The sequence below is a fragment of the Phoxinus phoxinus genome, assembly GCF_949152265.1.
Source record: "Phoxinus phoxinus genome assembly, chromosome: 11".
NCBI lineage: Eukaryota > Metazoa > Chordata > Actinopteri > Cypriniformes > Leuciscidae > Phoxinus > Phoxinus phoxinus.
Window position 1 is genome coordinate 33,466,438 of NC_136886.1, and position 20,288 is coordinate 33,486,725.

General features: G+C 37.6%; 1 protein-coding gene across 6 annotated transcripts in view; it reads right to left on the bottom strand.

Moving 5' to 3' along the window:
• The window catches only part of pbx1b (pre-B-cell leukemia homeobox 1b), an 81,607-nt gene that overhangs the window by 17,389 nt on the left and 43,930 nt on the right, over nucleotides 1–20,288 (bottom strand). For 4 of the 6 annotated variants that reach the window (XM_079627428.1, XM_079627424.1, XM_079627427.1 and 1 more), the window contains one exon: nucleotides 6,302–6,597. In XM_079627428.1, the coding sequence (XP_079483554.1) occupies nucleotides 6,302–6,597 (296 nt within the window). The remainder of the gene's footprint in view (nucleotides 1–6,301; nucleotides 6,598–20,288) is intronic. The other 2 variants (XM_079627429.1, XM_079627425.1) reach the window with 1 other exon arrangement.

A 20,288-nucleotide genomic window follows, 5' to 3' on the forward strand; every position in this document is an offset into this window, starting at 1 on the left:
CCAATCAGACTCTCATCTCTCATTCCTTTTAAAAACCAGTTGCGCCCGCGCCATGGCGGATTCGCTATTGATATGGAGAGTTTTGCAAACGGAAAGACTGAACGCTTCTCTAGCGAGGAAACGGATCTGCTCGTGCGTGAGGTTAAAGCTGTGTGTGTGTGTGTGTGTGTGTATGTATGTGTGTGTGAGGTTAAAGCACAAGCAGACCATCTACGGGACAAGCCGGATTGCACCATATCTTTATGTACACACTAATAATCTTTTACATTGTAATCCTTTTATTTTAAATATTTGGCATGTTTGTGTGCTGCTGTGCGTCCCTGTGTGTGTAATAAGCAGAGTGTGTGTGTAATAAGCAGAGTGTGTGTGTAATAAGCAGAGTGTGTGTGTAATAAGCAGAGTGTGTGTGTAATATGCAGAGTGTGTGCAATAAGCAGAGTGTGTGTGTAATAAGCAGAGTGTGTGTGTAATAAGCAGAGTGTACACACGTTGTGGACCCGCCTATAGGCGCATATTACTAACGCGCTCTTTAAATAACAAAAATAATATTGCGCCATTCACTTTAGAGCAGGGTTCAGTTGGTCAATGGCTCAGTCTATTTCTGTTGCCTCAAAATAGCAACGCGCCAACAATGCGCATGAACACACTCGTTTTCAGACCAGCAGCCCTTGGGCGCACAGACGGGCGCAAATGCATTTGCTATTTAAACAATGTGGCGCAGGACGTGAAAATGAAAACTGCGTCGGGCTGAAACTAGCAGAAACACTTGTGTCGCCTGCGCTGCATTGCCAGATTCACACACATTCCTTCAGGAATTTACTTTTAATCATTTAAGAAAGATCCTAAACAGAAAGTTTAATTTCAAGCCATTGGATTACCATATTTCCCGAATATAAATCACATTTTTATCATCTGAAACGTGCGTCTTATATTCCATAGACACCTAATGCAATTAACGTCAAGCATGCAAAACATGCACAAAGCGCAGACATTTGGATTCAAGCCGAATGAAAGACGTACATGAGCTCACGTTTATTTCTATCGCGCATTTCACACACGCCGATTCAGTTTTGCGCGAAATAACATTGGTTTCGGCATTGCTTTTATGATAAATGTTGTTTATGATGACAACAAGTTTTCAATCATGTTCTGTTCTGAATACTGTTATATGTCAAATATTTGTTGTGGAATGAGTGGAACTAAAATACATGTTTATAGTGTTTATAATGTTTGTAAAATCTTTATTTTATTTACCTGTATTTTACATTATGTCATAATAGTGTGTGACTTACACAGATGCGACTTATCTGTGTTTTTCTGCTGTCAACAAATGCAATTCTGACCTCACTGTCACGTGCGACTCATTTCCGGAGAATACAGTATTTTTAAAGTATAAATAGAAATAATTATATTCACTGTGAAAGATTCAAGGACTTTCTAAGATTTTAAGAGAATCAAGATAATAAAGAACCATTTAATAAAAATACACTGTAAAAAAAATGTTGGTTTAACTTAAAAAAAGCAAGTTACCTTTGTTGCCTTAAAATTTTGAGTTCGTTGTAATTTAAAATTTTAGTTAATACAATGAGAAAGAATGGTTTAATAAACAGAAACTCAAAATAGTGTGCTATCTTCACACATTAGTTATCGAAGTTGATTTGACAAAAGATAAAAAGTTGTGATAACAAATCATGTAAATATTTTTTTACAGTGCAGTTGTTAATTAAAACAAAAACTATTAAAAACATTTATGTTAATTGAAATAAAGCTAGTTCAAATTAGTTCATGTTGCCTTGGCAATAAGCTAAAATAAGTTTAAGCACTAAAACTATTAACTGGAAATAAATAAAACTATCACTAAACCAATAAATCACATATCAAAATGATTAACAAAAAAATTGACATGAAAACTAAACATTTTAAAATAAAAGCTCATTCAAAATGTTGACACAATTATGTTCAATTGTATTCAGCTCTTAGCCTGGGTTTCCCCAGACTGCCTTTGCGCAGCGTGATTTTATTCTCGCTGGGAAGGCAGTCTGGAAACCATGGACCTGATTTTCGCCTCGTTTAGGGAACCAATCACAGAACGGGGAGGGAGCAGCAAGACGATGACGACATCTTTGCGACACAACTAAGCAGTTTGTTTATATCTATGGAGTCAACATGGCAGCAGACGCGAAGCTACCTTTTGATGCAGCCTTAGATATTGTTCTAAGTAGTTTAGATCGCAATTTTATTTAGAAAAAAGAGCAGCGTTTGGCGTTAAACCATTTCTCTACATACGTCATCTGGTATAATGGAAACAATTGGCTATGAGCGTACAGGCGCATTTGATAGACATTCTTAGCACCCAATAAACGGCGCCGGCGCATTCGTAAACCACGCCTCAAATACGAGAAAATGCACATGTGGTTCCCAGACCCAAGTCTCAACGAGAATTGGGTCTGGCGTTAGCCAGGCTATTCAGCTCTAGGACTTTTAGTTTGTTGTCATTCTTGTCTTCCCGCCCTCATCAGTCACCATGGACACTAACACTATCATCATCACAGCTGTTCACCGTTTAGTTCATCATCTCTGTGCATTTATGTGTTCTGTTCAGTGTCAGGTAACGTCTATGTTAAGTGTGTGTTTCGTCAAGGTCGGCTGTCTGTTGGTATATTGTTATTAAAAACTTGTGTTGGAATATCTTCGTCTTCTTCGCCTGTTTGCCAGCAGCCACTCTGTGACAAAAATATTGATATAAAATACAATAACTCTGGCAGAACCTAACCTACTTTCAGATGAAGAACAGTGTTTTCTGCAGCGCTTCTGAACCTACAGCATCAGGGCCACAGAAGTGATGCTTCAGCAGAGTGTGCGCTTGCGGTCTGAATCCAATGTGATGAGACCGAAAGACTCTGACTCTGTGAAATGATACAACAAGACAACAAATAGCCGAAGCGTCTTTCTGTTGCCCTGTCCTCTCCAGCTGCACGCAACAGCAAACACAGCGTGAGCAATGCAGTCTGACTCATCAACCAATGAGGCCTTCTGTTTAATCAATCCATTAAAAGCTCAGAAATATGCCTGAACTCACGAGTAAATGAATCGATCTGATGACTCACTCACTCAATGACTCACTCACTCAATGATTCAGTCCAAATGAACGGTTCTTTAAAGAATAACAAAATTCTGTTGCACTTTATTTTACTGTTGTGTTCTCTAATCTCCATGTACTTATTATAGTAATTGGAATAACTGGGTAATAACTAGGTACTAACCCTGAACCTAACCTTAAAGGACAAGTTCGGTATTTTGCACTTAAAGCCCTGTTTACAGATCGTATCTGATGAAATAGAACGGTTAAGATTAAAATTTGGACACATGCTCCTGTCCCGAGAATTTTAGTTTTATTTAGCTTTCCCCCCCCCCCACCCCCACAATGGTTGTCTATGTGCACTGGCAGATTCCTTCCTAAAACACATTAAACTTTCGTTTACAAAGACGTGAAACTCACCGAGTGGTCAGGGGTGTTCACTGATATGATCCCAAAAAAAATCGCTGAAAAAGATGCTTTCCAACAGGTTTTATCGTAGTGTTTGTCCACCTCCATTGATTGTATTGAATGTGCTGTGTGAGGTACGATATTCCTCCGCCGCTTCTTCTTCTGCTTCTTCTGTGTATTAAATGAAATGCCAGCGGTTTGCTTGCAATCGGCAAAGGTGCATTATCGCCACCAACTGGTGTCTATTATTCAAGCTCTCAACGGAAGAATCTGGGTGTGACGCGTTCGGCAAAATAGGTCCACAAACGCTAAATAAAACTAAAATTCTCGGGACAGGAGCATGTGTCCAAATTTTTAACCGTTCTATTTCATCAGATACAGTCTGTAAACAGGGCTTTAAGTGTAAAATACCGAACTTGTCCTTTAACCCATGCAGGTACCTTATATTAGCTTGTACTTACTTAGGTAAGTACACTGTAAGTACACGTATACTGTAAAATGAAGAGCAACCCAAAATGCTAGTATTCTGAAAACTAACAATAGCTTTTATTTTTATACGGTCAGGTTTCATTTTAATTTTAGTTACATTTTTAGTAATTTGTCTATTTTTATATATATATTAATACTTCTGTTAAATTTATTTAATTTCAGTTTTTTTATTATTTCAAGTTAGTAATTTTAGTGCTTCAACTCAAACTAAACAAAAACTAGAAATGTATTATATCTTATGTTATTTCAGCTTTATTACAATTAACAAAAATGCTTTAATAGTTTTACTTTTTGTTAATTATAATAATAATAGGGATGCCAGATACTGTATATCGGCCGCCATATCGGTATCGGCCAATATACGTTCATTTTAACATATTAAGAAATTATTTATGAAATTTCATGTTAAGAAAATTTGGTCAATTTATTAAAGCCGATAAATAATGGATTATTCCCTTCGGCTGAGACACTTCAGATCCGCACTGTTCATCATGATGGTTTTGAACTTCTTGAAATATTGGAATCATTTCAAAAAAGGAAAATACAGTTATGTGCTGTCATACTGTAGGCTACATAAAAATATAATGAGAACATCATTATAATTGTGTGCTTGGGACATGGATTTAATGAGGCTTTTGTTTTTGTAATCAGGCTCCCAAATAAATATATCAAATTTGGATTTCGATTTATCGGCCGATATATCGGTTATCGGCTTTTCAAATATAAACAATTATCGGTTATTGGTATCAGTCAAATTTTTAATATAGGTGCATCCCTAATAATAATCATACAGTGGATACAAAACTAGTTACCAAAAATTATATTTTTTCTTTAGTAAAGAAAGCTGCTTTAAGTGTGCATCCATAAAACTACTAAAAGAATAGGAGTAATAGGAAGCAGAATCGTTAAATTCCTTTCCATTCCCATCTATATTTATTAACCTCCATAACAATTTGAACATTCCCGTGTGCTTCCCGGTTTTCCATGAGCGTGGGAACGCTGGGCTGTCAGTAGCAGCCTCTCAAACATTAAAACAGGAGTGTGTAAGAGCCTCTTTCTGCCAGCAGAGCCCCACTGTAACCCTGCCTTCACCGACAGCGTCTTAAACACAGTCTTCACATCGTGATGTGATCTGACACATTTTGGGATGGAAATGCTGCCTGCTGAGTTACACTCACACACACACACACACGCACACACACACACACACACACACACACACACACACACACACACACACACACACACGCACGCACGCACGCACGCACGCACGCACGCACGCACGCACACACACACACACACACACACACACACACGCACGCACACACGCACGCACACACACACACACACACACACACTACATTAAAGTATGACAACGGCAGTCAAACAGATGTTGTACTAATCTAATTTATGAGATATTACAGTCAACATGGAATCAAATGAAAGCACACGTTGCTGGTGTCACTGCACATCTTTCATTTCTCATCAAAATGCTTTCCAAAAAATCGTCTGGTTTTGTGTATGTTCTAAGATGTCTGTGAAATCTCGTTCATTCAAATTAATAGCATAGTTATTAGAGATGCACGATAAATCAGCCAACATATCGGTATCGGCCAATATATGTTCAATTTAAATGTTATCGTTGTAGCCCAAATTTGGCCGATATATTAAACCTGATAAATAATTGATAATTTCCTTCAGCTGAGACTCTTCAGATGCGCACTGTTCGCCATGATGGGTTGGAATTGCTTGAAATATAGCTTTCCTGTAGCTCAGTGGTAAGAGCATTGCGTTAACAACGCAAGGTTGTGGGTTCGATCCCAGGGGATTGCACATACCTATGTAAAAATATATAGGATAATGCAATATAAGTCGCTTTGGATAAAAGCGTCTGCCAAATGCATAAATGTAAATGTAAATATAATTGGAATCACTGAAAAATAAGGAAAATACAGTAAAGTGCAGCAAGTCTGTCATATCGGCTACATAAAATTATAATGAGAACATAATAATTGTGTGCTTGGGACATGGATTTTAATGGTTAACTTTAGTTTTTGTAATCAGGCTCTCAAAAATTACATAAAAATTTGGATTTAGATTTAATCTGCCAATATATCGGTTATCGGCTTTCAAATATAAAGAATTATTGGTTATCGGTATCGGCTAAAATTTTCATATCGGTGCATCCGTAATAATTATTTAAGCATAGTTTACGCTAAAATACCAGTTGCTTCTGTAAACTTCACGTAGCATCTCCTGCAAAAAGCTCTCAGAATGCATGACTGATTACTTTGTACAGTATGTGTGATTATATCACATTATTACCATGTTGTTCAGCATGGGAATTTGGCTGTTGGCTTTTGCAGGCTTGCTGACCTGTTCGTATTTCTCCAGCTCGGTGTGGTAGATCTGGCGTATCTGGGAGAGTTTGGCTCTGTAGTCGGAGTGTTCTGCCGAGTTATCGGCCCCGACTCCTCCTGAAGCCGCCGCCGCTGCCGCCGCCGCCGCGGATCCGCCGCCTTTCTCCGGCCCGGACACGCCCTCCGCCAGAAGCATGTTGTCCAATCGCATCAGCTGGGCGTCGGGAGGCTCCTCCTCCTGCGCGCCACGGATACTCAACACTGGAACCAAACAAGCACATGAAAAGGTTATTCAAACCACACACTTTAAAGGTGCTGTATGTAACTTTTTCACTCCAGTAAAGCATAAAAATACCATAATATGTTTGCATATATTGAGGAAACATACTAAGTTCACATACTCGTTTCTCTGAAAAACACTTCTACAGCCAGTTATTTTACTTTGAAATGTGCGTTTCCAGGCTGGAATGTTTGTTATTGTTTTGGTTTGTGATATTGTCCATTGCGCTCGTTCCTGTTGCGTTTGCTCAAACTGGCGAGCCGTGTGAGCGTCGAGACTGAGGCCCCATCCACACTACTGCGTTTTCGTTTAGAAACGGAGACCTTTTGCTACGTTTGCACCTCCCATCCAGACTACAACGGCAAAAACGAAGACCTAAAACGGAGAAGTTTAGAAACGCTGCCGACCCCGTTTCACGTTTTGAATCTCCGGAGGGCGTTTAAGTGAAGACGGTCACAACGGAGGACTTTAGAAACGATGACGCAGAGGCTTACGCTCGGCTCTGATTGGGTGTCATCAGTCATGGCGTATCCTTCCCTGATTCGTCAGCCACCCATCACATGACCCGTCCCCGGGAAGAAAACATACAAAAAGCATGACAAAAACAGCCTGGACTACATAACGTTAGCGACTGCAACATGGATAATGAATTACAAGCGTTACTGACGTTGATGTCTTTGCTAGCAGCTGTTGTTGCAAGTAAATTCTGCATTTTACAATGCTATACTGCCTACATGCGCCTGTTTTACACCGGCACGCGCATGCCCAGTGTTGGTGAATGGTCACGTGATCCGTGTTTTCAGTCGTTTTAATGTGGACGGAGGTCAATTCTAATAGTAGCTAAAACACTGGTGTGGACGGAGATCGTATTAGTTTTAATTGTCCGTTTCTAAACTAAAACGCAGTAGTGTGGATGAGGCCTGAGGATGGAACAGGTGGCGGGAGAAACGACAATCTCTGATATTTTGAATTGGACTGCAGTGCCTATTTTGACCACTAGTTCACACATTCTTACAGACTGCACCTTTAAAGGGGACATATTATGTGACCCTGGACCACAAAACCAGTCACAAGGGTCCATTTTATGAAATTGAGATGTATACATCATCCGAAATCTGCATAAATACGGTTTCCATTGATGTATGGTTTGTTAGGATATGACAATATTTGGCCGAGATACAACTATTTGAAAATCTGGAATCTGAGAGTGCAAAAAAATCTAAAATTCAAACCAGAGACTTTAAATATACCGAGTCTGACACGACGGGTCCGGCCATCGATCCACAGAGAATCTGCTCTTCCTGATACATTGCCTTTGAGGATAAGGTTATTCAAACCAGAGACTTTAAAGGGAACATATCATGAAAATAGGACTTTCCCAGTGTTTCCGGTGCTTCTACCAACCCAGTGAAAAGTGAAACCCAGTAACTTTGTTTTGGTGAGCCTTTCTCTGCAAGCATGTCAAAAATGAGCCGATCTGATTTCGCTCTCCTTCTGACGTAGGAAGGGGATCTTATTAAAATATTACCGGCCCTTAATCTGCACGTTTACACTCACGGAGCCGCCATTTGGTTTCGCACACACAACAACAGTGTGACCAGTTCTAATGCAATGGAAAAGTTGGAGGAAAACATGAAACTGTTCTGGCGTTGCTGCACAGACGAGCACTGAACACTATTGACCAAAGAAAATGTAATAGCTGTCTTTTAAAAACATCAGGGAACTGTGTCAACTTGTGTAAAAGTTCAACTTGACAGTACATGCAAGTCGATGAGAGGAATCAATGTAACTCCACAACAACTACATAAATGTACTATCCACTAACCATTCAGAAACGTTTATGTGCATCTAAAAGTTGTAACCGCTTCTGAGTTTCTCCTTTCACCTTTAAATACACCGAGTCCGACCTCATCGATCCACAGAGAATCTGCTCTTTCTGATAAACTGATAAAAACTCAAACTGGCCAAGGCTACAGTTGACTTTGCCAAGTTGTATGATGATATAATAAAACTTCATCTAATTCACATCATGAGCTTCTGTAAACTCAGTCCGAGTCTCCCTGCGCTCTCCTGCTTGGACACTAGAGGGCCTTAGTGTTTATATTTTACATCAGGTTGACCATCTGATCTTCAGGAATAAAACACAGACACTTGACCATAGACTGGACACACACTTAAACATACAAAGTTACACACTCAATTAGTTCTCCAATGAAATCAAGTGCTCTGTAATTCATATCATAAATAAATGAACTATTTCATAAAGAAACTATAATTTTTTTATCACTTCAAGTATATAAATATTTGATATTTTACATGTATGTCACTATACAATATAATATTCTATACATGATACTATAAATATAATACTATTTATTATAAGATACTGCAATATTCTCATTATTATGTAGGATTTTAAACTTAATTATTAATCACGTGATATTTTTCACTCTATTTTTAGTTCCGATTCAAATCTGAAATGCAAATGAATGCCACATCTCAATATGAGTTGATATGAATATGAAAGGCTTTCTCCGTTCGGCACTGAATGGCACACGATCCCGCTGCCAGGTTTGATCTTCCTTCCATTTTAATTATCAGTGACATTCTCCTCTCTCATCCAACGTCACATCCAGTTAGCGAGTCAGAGGTAGATGTAGTAATTTCCTCACAAGTTCTGACACATGGGCCAAAAAAACAACAACGACATTGAGACTTCAAGATTAACGCTGATTATGGGGCAATGCATTGTCTGGCAGTGAAAGGAAACGGGGAGGAGAACACTTCATTAATCCAGAGACAAAGCCCGCGCACTGGAGCATTAAGCCCGGGTTCGGACGCCACGGCGGTGAGAAAGAGGCCGGCTGCGTGGCCATCGGGAGGGGGAACGGGACTCTCACCTCCTCTTTAAGTCAAAATGCAAATGCAAAGGCTGTTGGCGAGCAGGAGAGGTCAAGAGGTCATGACTCGGGCCCAGCGGGAGCCAGACGGGGCAATTCTGTGTTGCTCAGCCTCTGTGTTGCCCGAGAAACATCCGGTTTCATTAACCAACATATTTCATCCGACCTGAAGTGCTGGTATGGCTTCAGATGGGGAGGATCTCACAGCCTATGCAGATCACATCGATTAACATCATGTGTCTGAGTGACCAGAAATCTAATAAATAACATAAAATATGACATGGATTAAAATCACATGTCTGAGAGACCAAAAATAAAATAAAATGAAATAAAATAAAATAAAAGGCATGGATTAACATGTGTCTGAGTGACCAAAAAAATTATAAAAAATACATTAAAAAAAGAAAAAAGAAATGGATTAACATCATGTGTCTGAGTGACCAGAAATCAAATAAATAACATAAAATATGACATGGATTACATCACATGTCTGAGAGACCAAAAATAAAATAAAATAAAATAAAATAAATGGCATGGATTAACATGTGTCTGAGTGACCAATTTTTTTAAATAAAAAAATACATAAAAAAAAGAGAAAAGAAATTGATTAACATCACATGCCTGAGTAACCAAAAAATAAAAATGGCATGGATTAACATGTGTCTGAGTGACCAAAAAATAAAAATAAAAATTAAACAAAAATAAAAAGAAATAAAAAAAGAAATGGATTAACATCACATGCCTGAGTGACAAAAAAATAAAATAAAAATTAAACCAAAATAAAACAAAAGAAAATAAAATAACATTAAAACAAATAAAATAAAACAAACAAAATATAAATGTTAAATATAACAAAATAACATGAAATAAAAAACTACAAAATAAAAACATGAAATAAAACAAAACAAAAAAACAAAATAAAATAACATTAAATAAAACTGAATGAGACTTAAATAAAAGAAAACAAAATAAAATTACATGAAATACAACAAAAACAGAATAAAATAAGATAATATTAAATAAATGAACATTAAAATAAAACAACAAAGTAATATAATAAAAAAATAAAAAAAAAATAATAAAATAATATTAATTTTTATTTATTTAAAAAAATAACACGACACCTTTGAAAAACGAATGCCCAGGTAATGTAGGCTAAGTTGTGTACGCTGTGTTCTCCGTAAAACACATTCTATCATCGGTCAGGTGAAAACTGTAAATCTGATCACCAATAAAGTAACAGCACACCTCTGATTAAAGCAGGGCTATGCAGTTTCGGGAGTTTCTTCGCTGTATTCTGGCTTTTTGCTCGCAGGTTTCTCTATAGAGCGCCCCCTACAGCTCCGGAATAGATATTTGACAACACTGTTGAAAAAACTCGGTGGTGACTCTGAGATACCAGAGGCTGTAGATCAACGACATCACAGCCGACGGGACATTCTTTACAGCGTCGTCTTCATCCGGGTGATAGAATTTTAGCAGATTTCTTTTTGCCGTAAAGCAATTCTTTACATCGCGAGACCTGAGATCACGCGATACTTCCTGACGCTGCGGCCGGCGGCTCAAAGTTGCAAGTGTGGTTTTTCCACTCACATGCGATAGCGGGGTGCGAGACGACCACCATTCAACCCGAAAAAGTAATATAACCATTCCAATGATTCCGAAGCTGTTCGGTTAAGGTAAAAAAACTGCATAGTTCACCTTTAAGACTAACTTTGAGGAATCATTCATATCTGGAGCACAAACACTACTCAAAAAGTAATAAAGCAGGTGTTTCTGATTTGATACAGCTCCTGTAATGTCACTCGACTACTGAACACACACACACACACACACACACACACACACACACACACACACAGCAGAATGTAACGCAGTTTGCCTGTAGTTCACAACTCATAAACAGCACATTTAAGATCCCCAGTTCGTTAAAGCATTAAATCAAACCAGTTACTGTGAATGTTGTGTTCATAACCTGAAGTTTCTACCGAGACACTGAGCAAGAGCTCTCAAGTTGATTTCCTTAAAAAAGAGAGAATAAGGATCCTATCACACAAGTTTAGCACATGTTTTACGGCACTTTTCGAAGTAAAAACATAGACTGTGAGCACAAGGGAGTCTTGACAGAAACTCAAGGCCAACAGAATTCCTCCCAACGTTATAAAACGTCTAGACTGTCAAGCGAAAATGGAACATAAAAAATTCCCCCGTTCACGAAGCGATTAGCTTTCCCTCTGCCAAGTCCCGGTTTCACATTCACCGGTGTTTATTTGACTTGGCTGGAGGAATCTCCACCATCAGTCTGTTAAACCCAAAGCTGTTTGGCCCGGGATGGACGCAGAACGAAAAACCCAGAGCCGGACGCAATACGATATACGCGTTTGAAAGAAAACAAAATGGCACGGGATCAAAAGTCCATGGAAAGAAGAAAAAATAAATATTCTGAACATACAAGCATGAAAACATTTATGGAAGAACCATAGCAGATTCATGAGGTCATATAGAGCAACACTTCAAGGACTGTAAAATCAAAAGTGGGGTTTACAAGCGTGCAGTAACAGAGCGGTCTGTGGACACATGACAGAACCTGATCCTGTTTATAGCTCTGCACGTGTTTGCAAGAAAGGGAGATTTCCTGATGTGGTTTCACCCAAGAAACACACACACACACACACACACGTACGTCCTGCTCGACTACAGCATCTGTCGGGACAGGAGGATCTGCCGTTTGGGCTCGGATGTCATCCCTCATTGACAGCTGATTGTTACCCAGAGCAAAAGACCGAACATGGAGAGACCAGCTGCTCTTCATACAGCCGTCTGCACACACACTGCATACGCATCGATCCCACCAATCAAACGCTGTCGTTCTCAATGGGTTATCCTGCAATGCATTAAAACAGTAACCTATAATGTCATGCTTGGCATCATAAAAAAATAAAATAAAAATAAAAAAATGAAATAAAAGAAAAGAAAACAACAAAATTAAATAAAATAATGATAAAAAAATGTAATTAAACAATAAAAAAATATATATTTTCTGAAGAAAATGATTCAGACTTTAGGCTTGATGTCATGCTAGGCATTAAAAAAAAAAAAAAGAATTTCACAAAACAAAATAAAAAAATAATAAAAAAATTTAATTAAACAATCAAAAATATATATATTTTCTGAAAAAAATGATTCAGACTTTAGGCTTGATGTCATGCTAGGCATTATAAAATAAAATAAAATAAAATAAAATAAAATAAAATAAAATAAAATAAAATAAAATAAAATAAAATAAAATAAATAAAATAAATAAAATAAATAAAATAAATAAAATAAATAAAATAAATAAAATAAAATAAATAAAATAAAATAAAATAAATAAAATAAAATAAAAATAAAACAAAATCAGTCTTTAGGCTTGATGTCATGCTAGGCATAAAAAAAAAGAAATAAAAAAATGAAATTAAACAATAATAATGAAAAAAAAATATGAAGAAAATTATTTTTTAGGCTTGTAAAAAAATAAAAAATAAAATTTATTTATATCTTCTGAAGAAAATGGGTCAGACTCTAGGCTTGTAATAAAAATAAAAAATAGAACAAAAACTATTTGCAGAACAAAGTCAGATCCCACAGAAAAATCCCAGAACAACTCTCCTCAACAAGCCGTGTGATTTGAAGAGTCGTTCATATTCGTAGCACAAATAGTGTGTGACAAGTGCTGAAGTTTAATATTCGGGGTTTGGGTTTGTCCAAACACTGTTCAAAATGAGCTCCATTTTCTAATTATTTCCTTTATTTCTTTTCCACTGATGGATTACACTTTAAATAACAGTCTTTTGTGCACTTACTTTCTATTGCCACTTGGCTGAAGAGTCAGACCGCACAGATAAACCGCATGCAGGAATATATCCTACAAGACCACGTCTCAGCGAGACAAATGATGATTTATTTATCTCTCTCGTAAACTAGAGCACGTAATTAAAACCACCGAATGGATTATCTTAAATAAATACAATTAAGCGGGACGAGGGACGGGTCCTGCGTGCACAGAATGGGCTTGGCTCTGGGTCATAATTACACGACTCACTGAAGGCCACTTTACTCCATAATGCCAGGCTAATTGATTCCTGCTAATATTTCCCAGTGTCGGATCTGCATGATTCCTTCCAGCAGGAGCGGAGAGCTTAACGCCTCGGAGAAAAGACATCTCTAGCCTTGTTAACGTCGTTTTCTCCTTTATCTCTTAAAGAGGCTTTTTCCTAACCATTCTCACTGCATTCAGAACCAGCCGGCTCTGAGATAAATCACAATACAACACTTCATTTGAAGCGGAAGTGTTTGGAAATCAGATAAAAAGACTATATGTGACCACAAAACCAGTCATAAGGGTCAATTTTTTTTAATTGAGATGTATACATCATCACAGCTTTCCATTGATATGGTTTGTTAGGATAGGACAATATTTGGCCGAGATACAACTATTGAAAATCTGGAATCTGAGGGTGCAAAAAAATCGAAATATTGAGAAAATCACCTTTAAAGTTGTCTATTAATGTCCGCACATCCAATCTAAATCAATTTTTTTTTTTTTTTTACGGGAGGAAACTTACAAAACATCTTCATGGAACAGGATCTTTACTTAATATCCTAATGAATTTCTTTCCTCTGCTGAACACAAAGGAAGATATTTAGAAGAATGTCAGTAACCAGACAGTTTTTGGTTCCCATTGACTTCCATAGTATATTTTTTTCCTACTATGGAAGTCAATGGAAACCAAAAACTGTCTGGATACTGACATTCTTCTAAATATCTTCCTTTGTGTTCAGCAGAGGAAAGAAATTCATACAGGTTTGAAACAACTTAAGGGTGAGTAAATGATGACAGAATTTTCACTTTAAAAGTGAACTAATCCTTTAATGTCCGCACATCCAATCTACCGGTAAATCAAATTTTTTTTATATTTACGGTAGGAAATTTACAAAACATCTTCATGGAACATGATCTTTACTTAATATCCTAATGATTTTTGGCATAAAAGAAAAATCGATAATTTTGACCCATTCAATGTATTGTTGACTATTGTCACAAATATACCGTGCGACTTATGAATGGTTTTGTGATCCAGGGTCACAACTTTTAGGGGATCCCATCATGGGATCATTTTAGTTAAACCCATAAAACATGAAAGTATTTTGCAGTCAGTTTTTCCTTATACACTCTAAAAATCATATTAACCCATACACTTGGTGGTTTTAACCCAATTATGGGTCAAATATGGACAAACCCAGCCATTGGGTTAGATTTTAAATTGCCTTTTTGATCCAACATTTGGGTTCGTCCATATTTGACCCAAATTTGGGTTAAAACAACCCAGCCTTTTTTAGAATGTATAATGCATTGTTGGCTATTGCCACAGATACACCCGTGCGACTCGTGACTGGTTTTGTGATCCAGGCTCACATTTATGTACTTCCTTTATGAAGGAACAAGCCGCTAATCTCATGAATCCCATAATATTGACCACAATTCCTTCATTAAAATCAAGTGAATGGTGCAAACATCTCAGTCTAGACATTTACTTGACATTACTGAAGATTTACTTGTTTTGTCAGCTGTTGCGAGTCACATCCCACATGCACAACAGGAATGATATTTGCAAATAGCAAAATCCGGCTTGCTTTGCCAGATCTGCGTTCAGAAGGTCAAGGAGATTGGCTGGTTTTTCCTTGAGCCACCAAACCTAAACATCAGATGTTCAATTCAACAGATTGTTAGAAGAACCGCTACACAACAAACGGGAGTTCATGACATTTGCTCAAGCCCACAGCGTGTGGCCTTTTACAAATCAAATCAATATTTAATAAAAACCCAAGGCCACAGGCTGACCAGACAATGGATTTTTCCCTCCGTTGGCTTGTTTATCGGAGACGATACGTTTAATTTCCCAGAAACCGAGTCGTGTTATTGGAGGAAAGGCACATGCAGGATTTATGCACCTTTTCTCAAAGTGGCTCCTCTCCAAAAGCCTTGTATTTCTCTGTGTTTTTTTCTTCCCAGCATGGAAGGATGTTTAGTACTCGGAGTTCTCTGCATTTTCCATTAGCCAAACATCAAGTGGTTCTGCTTCAAGCCACGGCTCCCGCAGATACTGAAATATTAATTGAACTTCTATAAAAGGAGGCAGCGGTGACTCCAGCTGAACCCCGCGACCGCGGCCCCGTCGTACTTCAACAAGCACACGACACCAATGACAGTTCGAGACTGAAGGATGTGTCCAACACACACAAGCAGATCTTCTGCAACTGTGGAGATTCAGCAGACGCCTCCCTAATAACACTCAGGTTTCTTCTTGTGCCGGAAACAGAATATGGAAGCTTTTTTCGACCACAGAATGAAAGATACGAAAGGTAATCGCAACTTTATATCTCAGATTCGGACTTAAAGGGGTGGTAAAGTATGATTTCACTTTTCTAACTGTAGTTATGCTGTTTGATCATAAACATCTGCAAAGTTACAACGCTCAAAGTTCAAAGCAAAGGAAGATATTTGCTTTTAAAGAAAAGGACTACAACAAACGGCTGGTAGGGACTACACGACATTCCTCCCGGGTTTAGTGACATCACCAACCCTAAAATTTACATAAGCCCCGCCCCCTGAACACGCAGTCCATGTTGAGAAGAGGAAGAGTTGCTGTAGTCGAGCACATTTGTGAGTCAGCTCAAACGTCTATGGCTCAAACTTTAGCATCCGTCTTTTCACATGCAATAGAAAGTCACTCTGTGTGCATCTCACAACAGTTCCTATACGAGCGACTTATAGATTAGCATGACAGAATATGCTAATTGAAGATCGTTAACTCCACATCAGCAACATAAATTCATCAACTAACCATTCAGAGACGTCCTGTTGCTTCTACATGTTGTCACTTCTTCTTGAGTCTCTCCATCTTTGACTGACTCTGTTTTAACATTAAAGACAGAACAGTTTCTGTCGTGTTAGTGTGTGTGCGTGAGGTAATCGCAGCTGCTAACACACACAAGCTCTTGAAACCCCGCCCTCTGCAGCAGCTCATTTGCATTTAAAGGGCCAGGCACAAAACGGTGTGTTTTTGCTCACCCTCAAAAAGTGACAACTTTAACATGATATATAAAAATATCTGTGGGGTATTTTGTGCTAAAACTTCACACACACACTCTGGGGCAGGAGCGTAGCCAGTAATGGGCCAGGGCGACACTGACTTAATTTCTCACATTTGTGAGAAATAAAAATATTTTTGTCAGAACTGTGAGTTTATATCTTGCCATTCAATTTTTTTTTCTCAAAATTGCGAGTTTGAATCTCATAATTGTAAGAAATAAAGTCAGAATTGTATTTCCCGCAAGACAAACTTTACTTTTATCCAGACACTTTTCTTCCCTCTGACCCTCAAAATGAAATACGCAGTTTTAACGGCCAGTAGTTGCACAAACAGTAGTATGATTGACACTTACGGCTTGCCATTTTCTGAAACTCTACAATTAAAAATATCATCCCTCCTAAGTTATGAATGTGCAAAAGTACATTATTTTCAAAAATGAACTAGTCGGTAGGTGTCTACTCTACACGATTACAGTAATTGACTAAAAAAGGAATGCAACAGAACACAATTTTTTACTTGTCATAAAAACACATTTATGATATTCGCTTATTTTTTCTGTCAAATTGGAGTAAGAAATGCACGAGATTATATCCCTGTCAGCGGTCTGACGGCAGGATCAGTTTCCTCCCGACATAATTCAGCTCTGAACGGAACGGCAGTTCACATTTCTTATCCCGTCTGATTATCCGCGGATAACACACGGCTGTCAATATCCGGAAGAACACGTAATCCTCTACGAATGTATGCCGGCGTGTCAACAGAGGCGGTTGTCATGGAGATTCTCTCAGATGCTGATGTTGAAGGAATGATGTTTAGGTGTGCTGTCAGTCTCGGGCACGTGTGTGTGTGTGTGTGTCTGTGTGTGTATTAACGCTGCATCTGCTTTGTTTCACATGGACAAAGACACACACACTGCTGGATAAAAGCAATTCTAAATGTCTTGCCTCCTCTAATCTAAATAACCGAACACAAACTAAGATTTTTTTTTTTTACATGAGAGAAATTCATATTTTACCATAATATACATATATGTAAACAACACACCACCTTTTCAAAAAGTGGACTTGTATTGTAGAAGAAAAAAATTAAGGATCACTGCCAGTAATTTACAGGAAAAAATAATGTTTGCCAGCAGATACAAACAACAAGAAAACAAATGTAAATAGTTCAACTCACGTTAATTACATAAATAAATAAATATTTTATTGATTACCTAAAACCATTGAAGCAAATGCCCAGATACTGAACTTAAAATGCCCCAAAATTATGTATATTATTTGATAATTTTCATCATTTAATGCGTTTATATCTATATCCATTTTTTAAATGCAAAAAAATGACAATTATAATATTTACTATTATATTCTACTACATTAATATTGCTTAAATGTATCATTGTACCTATACACATTACTATATCGATATATCTATAAACTTTGTTGTTCTTGATTTTCTTTGGTTATTTTCTTTGCATGAGTCACTTTTCATGTGTTTATGTGTGTTTGACTGTGAGAATATAAACACGTTGGTCAGATTATGGCCTTTGCCTGATTAACCCTTTCTAGTGTGTTGTGTCTGAGATTGACGCTGACAGCTCTGGCCCTGTTTGCTGTTGGTGATTCAGTGTGTGTCTGCAGTGTGTGTCGACGGTGGCGTGGTGTGTGTAGCGGTGGTCCCGTCACAACGCAGGCACCAGAGTCAAGACGACAGCTACATGCTAATTCAATGGCGGCATTATTCATTATACAGTCACAAGTGTAGCGGAACGGAAAACCACACACACACACACACACACACACACACACACACACACACACACACACACACACACACACACACACACACACACACACACACACACACACACACACACACACACACACACACACACACCGGGGAAGGGTGCAACAGGACTCGATCTGTTAAACCAGGCCAGCGCTGTCACAACCCGAGACAGTGGGAATGCTGGGAAACGTGTTTACAAGGCATCAAAACAGAAAACAGAATTACTGTAAGTAGATAAAGCCTTCAAAACATACTTCAGTGTTATAATTAGGGGTGTAACAATATATCGTGCCACAATATATCGCAATACAAAAATGCAACAATACGTATCGTGGATAGTGACAATATGTATCGTGGATAGTTCACCCAAAATAGAAATTACTGTATAAGAAAAAAATCATGTTTTCAGAGTTTTAGTGTCAGTACTACATTAAACTACTATATAATGTTGATTATAATGTATAATAATGCAATGGTCAGCTTCAGAATCATGAATATTTTTATTCTGGTGTCACCATTGTCTTTGAATTACAAGCACCAAGTCCAAACCTGTTCATTTAAACCCACAATGTAATATCAAAGTTAGCATTTTAATCAACAGTACATTTTTTGTTAACCTTTTATCATATGTCTTGGGAGTATCGCAATAATATCGTATCGTGAGTTCAGTATCGTGATATATATCGAATCGTGAAATGAAGGTATCGTTACACCCCTAGTTATAATGTAAACAAGCAAGCAACCAAGAGGAGATTTTAAATGGTTTATGATGTTTATACCTTTAGAGCAGAATTATTGAATCAAATCATATCATATATTTGTTATTGAATATATATATTTGTTAGATAGATAGATGATAGATAGATAGATGGATAGATAGATAGATAGATAGATAGATAGATGATAGATAGATGATAGATAGATGGATAGATAGATAGATAGATAGATAGATAGATAGATAGATAGATAGATAGATAGATAGATAGATAGATAGATAGATAGATAGATAAGATAGATAAATAGATTAGGATTAGGAAAACAAAATATCAAAAAGGCCAATATTTGTTTTTGTTTATTTGTATATGTGTGTGTGTGTGTGTGTTGCTTTATTTGTTGTTATATTTAAATATTTAAATGTAATAGTTGTGCATATTAAATACATGTATGTATAATATGTATAAATAATAAAAAACAAATATTCATTTATTAATATTTAATACACACACACACACACACACACACACACACACACACACACACACACACACACACACACACACACACATATATATATATATATAGGCTTTTAATTGGCCTTTTTGATATATCGCTTTGCATATAATCAAAACATTAAATGGTTTGTGATATTAAATGCACAAAACAAATCCTTTTTCTTTGCTTTCTTTTTTTTTTTTGCACAGGACGGATCTCAGAGGACACAGAAAAGGTGCCATGAGGGTAATTAATCAATCAAAAACTGAATAAAATCACAAATTAGAAAGTCAATTAAAAGAATAAGCCCCAGCGTACATGTGCAGGTGTGACACAGCGCCTAAACAGAGCTGACAGGAGTGTGTGTGTGTGTGTGTGTGTGTGTGTGTGTGTGTGTGTGTGTCCTGAAGAGACCGAGACCAGCAGCTCCAGCCCAGTGGACCAGCACGAGACGCTTCTCTGAGTCTGTCCCGCACAGGCCCCTCAGAGTCCACTCTAATAATGCTAATTATAATCATTAGAGCCGGCCAGGCCCGAGGCGAGCTGGTAATGACACAGCCTGAGCTGGAAACCAGAGATAGAGGCAGATACACATCGAGACGGAGAGAGAGAGAGAGAGAGAGAGAGAGAGAGAGAGAGAGA